Source organism: Fringilla coelebs, assembly GCF_963513975.1.
Source record: "Fringilla coelebs genome assembly, chromosome: 3".
NCBI classification, from domain to species: domain Eukaryota; kingdom Metazoa; phylum Chordata; class Aves; order Passeriformes; family Fringillidae; genus Fringilla; species Fringilla coelebs.
In genome coordinates, this window is record NC_140030.1 from 36,057,065 (window position 1) to 36,067,750 (window position 10,686).

The 10,686-nt window shown below is 42.7% G+C and overlaps 1 protein-coding gene across 1 annotated transcript; it reads left to right on the forward strand.

Moving 5' to 3' along the window:
- Window positions 1–558: 558 nt before the first annotated feature.
- Window positions 559–1,665, forward strand: HTR1E (5-hydroxytryptamine receptor 1E; the record flags this gene model as incomplete). The annotated part of the gene is made up of 1 exon (XM_084202868.1): window positions 559–1,665. Exon 1 carries the CDS (start codon window positions 571–573, stop codon window positions 1,663–1,665), a length of 1,095 nt encoding a protein of 364 aa, XP_084058994.1. The 5' UTR covers window positions 559–570.
- Between the last annotated feature and the right edge of the window lie 9,021 nt (window positions 1,666–10,686).

Consider the following 10,686-nt stretch of genomic DNA (forward strand, 5'->3'; position numbering starts at 1 on the left):
CAAATTCCCTCAGCTCTTCATCTGCTGGAGTGTATTTTAACAAGCAGGAAAAGGGCTAGCTCCTGGTATCAGTATCACAAAGATCATAGACATGTTTGTGAAAAGGGATCTGTGGAGGTCCCTTAGTCCAGCCTCCTACTTTAAGTAAAATCTCCAAAATGAAGAAGGAATAACCATTTCACATCAGCAGGAAATCTGGCCCAAATTGCCCTTTAGAGAAGAAAAAAATGAACTATGAATGCAGAGAAAAGGGGAGAGAAAAGGCAAGAGAAGAGAAGAGAAAACAGACCAACATTTTACTTGAGATTATAATATTAGAAATGCAAAACTTTTTTACCAAAAGGTGGGCTTATCCTAGATTGACTAACAGATGTGTTTCTGTCTTCTAGGAAAACAATGAACAATTAATTTCTTCTTTCCAGGAAGAAACCTGCAAGCTTTTTTGCTGCTCTGTTGAACATGGGATTATAAAAAAAAAATTTTAAATTGCACATAGAGCATCTCTTTCAAATGGATAACTTCTGAACCTGGAACTCTTCATTACCAACTTCTTGCATCCTGGAGGGGAAAATGAATTTCACAAATTGCACCACTGAAGCCAGCGAGGCTGCAAAGCCAAAGACAGTAACTGAAAAGATGCTCATTACCCTGACCTTGGCCACAATCACAACCTTGACTATGCTGCTGAATTCTGCTGTAATTGCAGCAATCTCCACAACCAAGAAGCTCCACCAGCCGGCAAATTATCTCATATGTTCACTGGCTGTGACAGATCTCCTTGTTGCTGTTCTCGTCATGCCCTTGAGCATCACTTACATCATGATAGATAAATGGACTTTGGGCTACTTCATCTGTGAGATCTGGCTCAGCGTCGACATGACCTGTTGCACGTGTTCAATCCTTCACCTGTGCGTCATCGCGCTGGACAGGTACTGGGCCATCACCGACGCCATCGAGTACGCCAGGAAGAGAACGGCCAAAAGGGCTGGGCTGATGATAGCCACCGTGTGGACCATCTCCGTTTTCATATCGATGCCCCCCTTGTTCTGGAGGAACCACCACAGCATCAGTATTCCCAGCGAGTGTCGCATCCAGCACGACCATGTCATCTACACCATTTATTCCACGTTTGGGGCATTTTACATCCCCTTGACTTTGATCCTGATCCTGTACTACAGAATTTACCACGCTGCAAAGAGCCTTTACCAGAAGCGGGGTTCCAGCCGCCACCTCAGCAACAGGAGCACCGACAGCCAGAACTCTTTTGCCAGCTGCAAGCTCACACAGACGTTCTGCGTCTCGGACTTCTCCACCTCTGACCCAACCACGGAGTTTGATAAAATCAACGCATCCGTGAGGATCCCTCCTTTTGAGAATGACTTGGACCCGGCTGGCGACCGGCAGCAGATCTCCACGACACGAGAACGAAAGGCTGCTCGCATTTTGGGGCTGATTTTAGGTGCTTTCATTTTGTCCTGGTTGCCCTTTTTCATCAAGGAACTGCTTGTGGGCCTCCACATTTGCACTGTCTCTCCAGAAGTAGCAGACTTCTTGACCTGGCTTGGGTATGTCAACTCGCTCATCAACCCTTTGCTGTACACGAGCTTTAACGAGGATTTCAAGCTGGCCTTTAGAAAGCTCATCAGGTGTCGAGAACATACTTAAAAGTATTGAGAGATGATGATGCTGGCATGACTCCTGGCCTTAAAAATGAGCAAAACTATTTGACTCTACCACTATTTCCCTTGATAAAGGGGATTTTTGTGTTTGCCTATTTGCTTGACTGTTCTTCAGCCTGTAATTCATTATGTCATTTTTTAATCTCTAGTGATATTCATAGTAAAGGGTTTGAAATAAATTTATTCTACAAAGCAAAAGATTTTTTAGAAATGAAACAACAAAAAAAACGTTATTAGTATTAGATACTCGTGTCTCTAAGACATTTTGTGTAATCAATGATTCAAGAAGCAAACAACAATATTCACTTTTATACTTTTTCCATTTGAGAATCAAACATCTAAATGATGTACTGTATAAACTAAACCCCATAAATACATATTCAAAATTAATAAACACTTCATGGTCATGACAGCTAAACAGCACCTCTTTACTGTGGCATTATGAGAAAGCTGTAACAGCCATTTAGGAGGAAAATTACCACCATTTCTACCTTGGGTTGAGGCAGAATAAACTATTCCTTTCTTCAGGAACACACTCCCAAAACAGAAAGCAAAGTTCAGTTCATTGCATGTAGAAATGATCCCATTTCATACCCCAAAGGAATTTTAAAAAGTGGCTCTCTATGTGTAATATTCCAGATTTACATTCAAGGTGTTGGGCAGACAGCTGTGCAGATTGTTTGGCAATTGAGAGGACGCAGCTAGCAAGTGTCATACTTGAGAAACTGACTGCACATCTGAGCAGTCACACTTCCAATACCACTAACCCTATTTCTTCAGGCCTTGTGTCTTAGTCAGTTCTGGGGTGGTATTTTTCTCTTGTGCCACACTTCACCTGAATGTTGTGCAGCACAACCCCAAGGATCTATGGATCTTACCCCCTGGTGGGTAAGATCAACTGGATATCTTCTCAGCAGGCCAGCCATATATAGAAATTCAAAAACAGCTAAACCTAATTATTTCTGAATATCAGGGAAAAAAAATCAGTAAAATAATTTATTTTAAATAGCAGTCTGTACATATGCCTTGTTCTCATCTCATAATTTGCAATGGCAATCTTGCCCACTTAACCTATGGTCAGGTGCTCTGGTAGGATTTCTTGCTCTGGGAATCCTTCACAGACCTACTTAGTCTGTCCTGAGAGACAAAAAGTTCTTTGTATCCTATCTTTTGTGCTTATGGAAGTTAACATTTTCTGATTAAAATATTGTGGAAATCAGTCTGGGAAGGGCAAAATCAAAGCTGAGAATTTGGTATTGTCCATTAGAAACTCCTAAGCACCATTTAAATATTTATTTATTTATTTAAATATTTATTTATTTGTTTATTTAAATATTTATTTATTAGGGTGCCTTGCCCCCTAATTTTCTTCCCTGTCCATTTTTCTGGACAAATCCTTTTTGAATTACACCAATACACAACAAAGGTAACACCACATATGTCAACCTGACATCCAATAACTGTGAAAACTATAGTATGGCAGCTCCAAATCCATCAAAACACTTTTTGAGGTAGCAAAAGTGTTGGAACAGCACTGGGAGCCATGTCTTAAAAATGTTTTGAAAATTTACAAGATGACAATCATTTTTCTTATCAAGAATCAAGGAAGTGTAAGTAATATGTGAGTAATAAACTGCAAATGGAACTGGGAAACGACATCCTTATTGGTGAGAGAAAGCATTTGGCTGGAAAGATGCAGTGCCACAAGCTGAGTGTAAACCAAGTCTGAAGGTGACAAAAGTGTGACCTGCTGCTTACCCACGTGCAGTGGGATTCTTCTTCCAGGACTCCCTGCCTGGATTTGGGAGGTCCATCTCCGGCTGTTCTTCTGAAGCTACTGTTGCAGCTGTCTCCACTAGTTCCCTTTGGATTCCCTACTAGCAAACATTAATACCTAAAAAGAGAGGAAAATTATCTCAGCCACTGAAATTTTCTTTTAGTGAGGAAGCACAGACATCCATAATAGTTTTTCCTTTTTGCAGCTTGTTGGAGGTGGAAATTGTTGATTGGAATCAGGGAAGTGTGTGCTGACTCTGCCTATCAACAAAGCTTCCAAAGAGGCTCCCCAGAGTTGATATGCTATTAAGAAAAAAAAAAAAAAAGAATTGGAAATAAAATAAAAATGTGGTATTTGTAAGAAGTGCTGCAGAAATTTTTTTTTTTGTTGTTCAGAAAGGGCAACAGAATTTATTATTAAAGAACAAGGACTTGGCACAATTTGTGAAACAAGTTGACTGTGGCAGAGAAAACAGGACACACAAGCAGTTATGGCTAGAAGAGAGTAGCTTTTGGTGTCCCTTGGGTGCACAAGGGTGCCCAGCTGCTGGGATGATGAGAAAAGGAAGAGTAAAAGTGCAAGACTGCCCCAGCAGAGTGTCTGAGCCACCCCAAGGAGCTCAGCTGAGGCAGAAGCTGCACCCCTGCCAGGTTCTTTGGGGGCTCTGGCTCAGCGGTGGGGTGGGCTGCACAGGGGTCATTGCTGGGAGAAGGGGAGGGGTGGGAGTGACAGCGCTGATGAAAGGTGTTTCAGAGGGGAAAACCAACAAAATGAGAGATGCTTCCGGCTCTGACTGCTGCTCCATGGCACACAGAGTAACTTAGGTCAGACAGGTTCTCTGGAGGCCAGCCAATCCAAGTACCCTACAAACCTCAAAGTGGGACCAGCCTCACAGCCCAGCACTGCTCTGACATGCTCTGGGCAGTCATGTTTCTCCTGGAAAAACCACAGCTCAGTCAACTCTGTTGCCAAGACTGACACTCATTTAAAGCTGTAAGTGTGGCTGAGGAGCTGGAAATGCTGAGTGGGACCTCCACAGCAGCTGTCATAGGCAGGTAGCAGTGCTTCAGAAACAGGGGTGAAAGCTGTAATATACAGGAGCTGCACCATCTTTATTTCTACTAAAGGCTTCCTTTTTGTATGTGAACACTGCTATTACCACTCCAACTACCAATCAGGTTGAAGGCTGTATTCAATTTTAATATTTAGAGGTAATTAACAGGAAAAAACAGATGGATGGCTAATTTCCGTGCTTTCCTGTTAAATAAAGACTCACCATTCACTGCCAGCTGACTACTGATTTTCTAATTAAGTCATTAGCTAAACACAGAGAATGTTTTCCAACAAATGCCACAAGCTTGATGAAGATGTATGTTTTCCCCATGATCAGAATCAAAGTCAGGAACAATATAAAGGATTGGCTACTTAAAACAACTCAACTTGATAAGAAATTACCAGTCCTCATGAAAATGAAAACTTTTGCTAGTCTGACACCACTGTTTGACAACGTTTTTTTTTTTTTCCTGTTAAGTTTTTGCTGCTTTTACAATGGGTTTGGAGACATTTTTTGACCTGTCCATGGCAATTCCCCAATCACACCTATCCTGGATCAGTCCCACCCACTCCATGTTGTGCAATACAAGATCTTCCCAACAAGCTGTTAGAGATGCATTCAAGACTACCTCCATCTTGCTCAACCTCTCTGAGCCATCCTGCAACCCCAAAGCCTTATTTTCTCTAATCTCAGAGTCTCTGCGGTCGAGATGACCCCAAGGTGTTAGAAAGTCTCTTTTTCCCAGCCCCGAGATCGAAGAAGGAGTCAGGATTCTTTGGCTGTAGTTTTCAAGGTTGTTTATTCTCTGTTATCTCTAACATTCTTTTTCTGGCTTGCTGAGGTCTGTCCAGCAAGTCAGTCTGTGGCAGCACTGACCTCCCCAGAGGCAGTGTTATCTTTTAATACTAAAAACTACATGTACATTATTTACAATTATTTCCCAATACCTATCACCTATGTTAGACGGTGGGTTTCTACTCTAAACCAATACAAAAGTGCCACCATCACCCAGAAGATGAAGGCTAAGAAGAAGAAAGAAGAAGGACAGGGCACGCCCACATCCCTCCATCTTGGCTTCTGAACCCCCATTCTAAAAACCCCAAAATTCTACTTTTTTACCTTGTGACAAACTATCATTCTACTTAAACTCTCGTGGCTTGTAAATCTTCATATAAAGTTGGTAATTTTCTCCATGGGTTAAAATCAAAGGCACAGGTGTCTTTGGCTTCGTGCCAAGGTCTCTGAGCCCCTGACCAGGGGCTCGAGCCCTCCAGGGCAACCAGAGGGATGTCCTGGGTTCCCACACTCTAATGGTGCCCTTGCAAAGGTGTCTTGCTTTATAACCCTCACTTCCTGCCTGTCCTGCCTTTGGGTTTCTGACTCTCTCCAATCCCTAAATTTATTGCGGTCCTACTGGAGCAATCCCCTGTTCTCCCCCAATCTCTCTGCGGTTTTCAGAATTCCCACGATTGTGGCTGTTCAAGCCTGCAAGATTTTACTCTCTTACATGTAGCCAGACCATATCCAGGTTTTTACTCTCTGTAAGCAGCCAGTGCTTTGGAGTGAGTTTATACATCCCTGAAGATTGCACCAATCAACAAGTTGTCACGCCCAAAAGACGGACTCTTCAAATGCTATTTTACCTATTTTTTTTTATCTTGTTGCCTTTCTTCTGTACCTTCTCCTTTTGTTCCCTTTCTTCCACATTAAAATTGACCCTCATATTGTTCTTTTATGGGCCTGTATCTTTGCTTTCAGGGACCTGTCCCTGCACAGGTTACTCAGATTTCACTCAGCTCCTGATCTTGTACCTGCGCCAAGCATAACTCTCTTCCTTACAAGCTTTGTCCTCACCACCTCCATGATCTTTCCACATCTCTCCTGTTCCTTGCAGCTGATGGGTTTTTTCCCTTCTCAAAACCACTTCTGATATGGTAAAACTCCTGAAAGAAAAGCAGTCACCGTGGGCAGCGGAGGAATTTGTGTGTCTGTGTGTGTGTATTGCCTGTCTTTTTTTCTCCACCTTTCCCATACAGATCACACCCTCTTCTGAGGTGAGCTATCTCTCTCTAGTGCACAGCATACACAGACACAGCAAAAACACATTAAGAGTTGCACATGTCCTGAGCCACTTGGATTTGGCTCATGCACAGTACTTTAAAGTTGTGGGCTCCTCACCAAAATGATGTACCAAGTTGTTGTTTATTTTGTTGATCTTCCTGTGTGGAGAAAGATGATGGGATTGAACTTCCCAAAAAGTTTAAAATAAAGTCCCTGCCTCACCAACTTTACATAAAACACTGTCACTATCCAGACTTTACTGCCATGCACCTGAGCTGTCCAGCTTTCTTATTTCTTTGTCCTTTGCATGTGCAAGGAAGGAACAACAAAAAAAAAAAAAACCAACAACCGCCCCCCCCCCCAAAAAAAACCAACCAAAAAAAAAAATCCCAAACAAACAAAAAAACAGCTTAAAAATTCGGTTTATCAAAGGCAAGACATTAAAAGAATAAAGGAATCTTTTCTAAGGACCCAATTTCCACTCCTCTGTTTTGTATTCCAGTTATCAAAAAGTAAAGAGCATTAGAATGTTGAGGGGAAATACAAGCTTCCAGCTTAAGTGCAGAGATAGTCCTTGTGCCTGGGTATTGTTTAACCATTGCAAATATCAATAAGAGATGAGCTGGGTTGTGTTCATCCTTTACACACCCAAATGATTTCTATGAAGAATTATCTCAAATTGCTTTATTGCTTAAGTAGACACAGTAAATCTTGTGATATCTTTTATTGTTCAAGTAGTATTTCATAAGAGTCCTGTGCAATATATAGTCACCCTTTCTAATTACAGTTTTTCACTTGGAGCCAATTTTTTTTTTTTAATTATCTGACTTTGGATAAATTCCAGGTTAATCAGCTATAAAATTATTCTTCAGCATTCTCTATTTTACTCTATGTACATTTGCAAACATTGCTCCCTTCCTGTCTCATATAGCCAGGGGATCTTTACTTCTTCATTAATCCCATGCAGGTAATCACCTATAGATGAAGTTATATGATTAAATTACTCCTTCCTACTCAGCTAATTTCTATGCTTCTATGAATCAGTGCTTAAATATAAATTTTTGATGTTGCTGCTGTGAGTAGAAGATGTAACTATGAATGAGCCGTGGGAAAAAAATCACGATTAGAAAATTATATGAACATCTTCTCAAAGACCTAAGGGAGAGAGACTCATTTCAATTTTTTACCTTCCTAATCACTTTTCTTTCCTTCTCATTTCACTGTTTCCTGGCCTGTGAATCCTGTTTGTTAACTTTTTCCCGTGTTTATATTTCTCTCCTTCTTTTCCTTGGCAGCCTTCCTCAGCACCACAGGGGCATCTGGTAACCTGTAGCAAGAAGCAAGGTCACGTGGTGCTATGTTGATGCACATCACCTAAGCATCTGCTCCTGGTTTTAGGAAATCAGGCTGCAGGCTTTGTTCTGTGGCACTGCTCTGCACAGTCTCTACTTCAGCTTTACTGCAGTTTTACTACAAATCATATTTCTAATGTGCACTGAGATTCTTCCAAGTGAAAGATGCTTGTATTAAACCATGGTTTCTTCCCATGTGTCACAATTTTTGAAGATATCTTTTTAATAGTTCTCTCTCTCTCTTCTACTCACCCATGGGGCTTCTATGAATAAAAACTAAAGCCACAGCTAGCATGGTTTCCAGATGGAATCCGTGGTGCTGGAAATGCCCACTCCCACTGCCCCTCATATTTCTCAGTCCTCCAGTTGCTTCTGCTGCATACTTTAAACCCATTATCATATAGAACAGCTTTCTGAAGTTTCTGTGGGTTAATTTCCTGCATGACAAGTTCTGAGCCTCGTTTCTATCTGGTGCAGGATCCCTTGTCACTGGGGTACTCAAATCTTCTAATGTATTGCATCTCCCATATTCATTTTGTACACCCCATGCCTGCAAACAGCACACACTTCTACAAGGTGAGGCATAAAGGACTGTCTCCTTGCAACTACACTTTATAAAAGATGCATGTTTTGTCAATTAAGAAATAAAACATAACTTTTGGGAAAAGGGGGGACAGAATTCCTATTCATCTGTAAATTGTTTTGCTCACAATTTGAAATGACTTCTGGATATTAGTTTTTAAAAAGAGCAGCAAGAAATGAAATATAAAATCACACATGCATGCCTGAACAGCTTGCAACATGCAGAGTGACCCTCCAGTGGATTTTGCAATAAAATACTGTTTCTCTCCAAAGCTTTCTACAATGACATTTCCAAGGGGATAGAAAGTTCCACACAAGAAACTTTCACCTTTGTAATGCCACAAGAAATATTACCTCAGTCCTTTATAGAAGGAGCAGCCCACCAAGCTGCTAGACTGCTGGGTTAAGCCTCAACAGGCTTATTTCTTCAATAAATAGAAATTGAGGCTAACACCTCCAGCTTGAGAGTTTTAAACTGAATTGACCTCCAAAACAAAATCTATCAACTAGAGTTTTCCTTTTGTTCATACATATTTCAGTGCAATTCCTCATTTGTTTATTGGTAAGCCTGCATATGAGAAATTAAAATAATCACTTTTTAAATTCGGAGTAACAAGAAAATACTTGTATTTTCCTGATTTCAAAACATTTCTGTATTATGACTGGACAGTCATGTTGAAGCTGGCAGAAAGGAAAAATTAATCCAATTAGATTCACAGAAGTTAATCTAGGACTGCAAAATTAAGCGTGGTTGTCTTGGTCTGCTGCTTGCATATACACGCAAGTCACAGATCAAAATCTTTTAATTTTTCAGTACAGCAGTTTCACAACTTGCTGAAGAGCAGTTTATCTGTGGTTTTAATTAGGATCAGTAGGAGGCTGTACCCTTTCCTACCATGCATGCAGAGCCCACAGCAGGAAGGGGACTGAGACCTGGGGCTTTATGGCTGGCCTAGGCTGTGCTCTGGGGATGTGGTGTTCCACTGCTCCCTGCCTTCCTCAGAGTCCAGTCTTCCCCCACACTAACCATGTCGGGGGGAAGCACCTTCACCCAGAGGAGTCAGGGCAGATCTGGCCAAATAAAAGTGAGAAGTGAGAAGGACTGACCCACACTTCCTCCTGGGCTGTGCACTAAGCGCTTGGCTGGAATTGTGTTCCCCAATACCATCAAACTCTCAGGAGTGTGCCAGAGCAGAACAGGCATCTGGACAGTGACAGACTGCACATAAGCCACCTGCACAATCCCCACACCCTGGGCACTCTCAGCAAGGCAGTCCCCAAAGCAGTCACCGTCCTTCTCCCTGCAACGTGGGCCAGCACACCAAATGTGCTCCACATCAGCAGCTCCGTTCAGACCTGCAGCAGGGACTCCCAGGAGAGCAGACCTGGGAGCTGCCACATTCATCCTGCTGCCACGTTCATCAAGCCCTTCCAGCACACTACAGCAGGGCACACAGCAGCCAGGGCTCAGCATCGTCCCTCAGTGGGGTTGTGCTCGTGTGTCAGCCTTGCAAAAGCTTGGGCTGCAGCATCCTGACCAACAGCAGCCTGGTTAATGCTGGAAGGACACAGCACACGTTGCAGGGATGCCTTCACCTGGCTCAGCTGCGCTGCTTTCCACTGCCAAACCCTTCTTTGTGTGGCAGGCAGGCACACGCCCCTAGGGCAACACCACGGGGTAAAACAGTCACACAAGGGACAGTTTCTAAACTTCCCATTCCCTAAGGCAGACTAACAAGTCCTAACAGTCTACAGATCAAATCAGTCCCAAGCAGGAGAGTCAACCCCCCTGTAAAAGGAAGCATTGCTGTCCTCCACATGCAGAGGTTCTGGCTGGAAACAAGGCATGTGTCCCCTACAGACACTGCAGTGACTGCTCTGGCTGACAGTGCTGACAGTGTTACTGGGACCAAAGCTGGCTCCCACACAAAGACAGCCAAGGCACACAAGGACACTGAGACAACTGAAAGGCTGTGTGGGCAAAACCAAGGAAAGGGCTGATAAAACCCACCATCCAGTGACAGCATTAACCTCCACGCTCCGCGGCTGGGATTCCTGACACCTCTCACAGCAGCCACCACTGTTCCCAAAAACAACCACTGCCAAGGCCTTACCAGTCTTTAAGAGCCTGTTGAGGTGACAGCAACTTCTCAGTTCAGTTCCTAGCTTGAACAGCTGAGG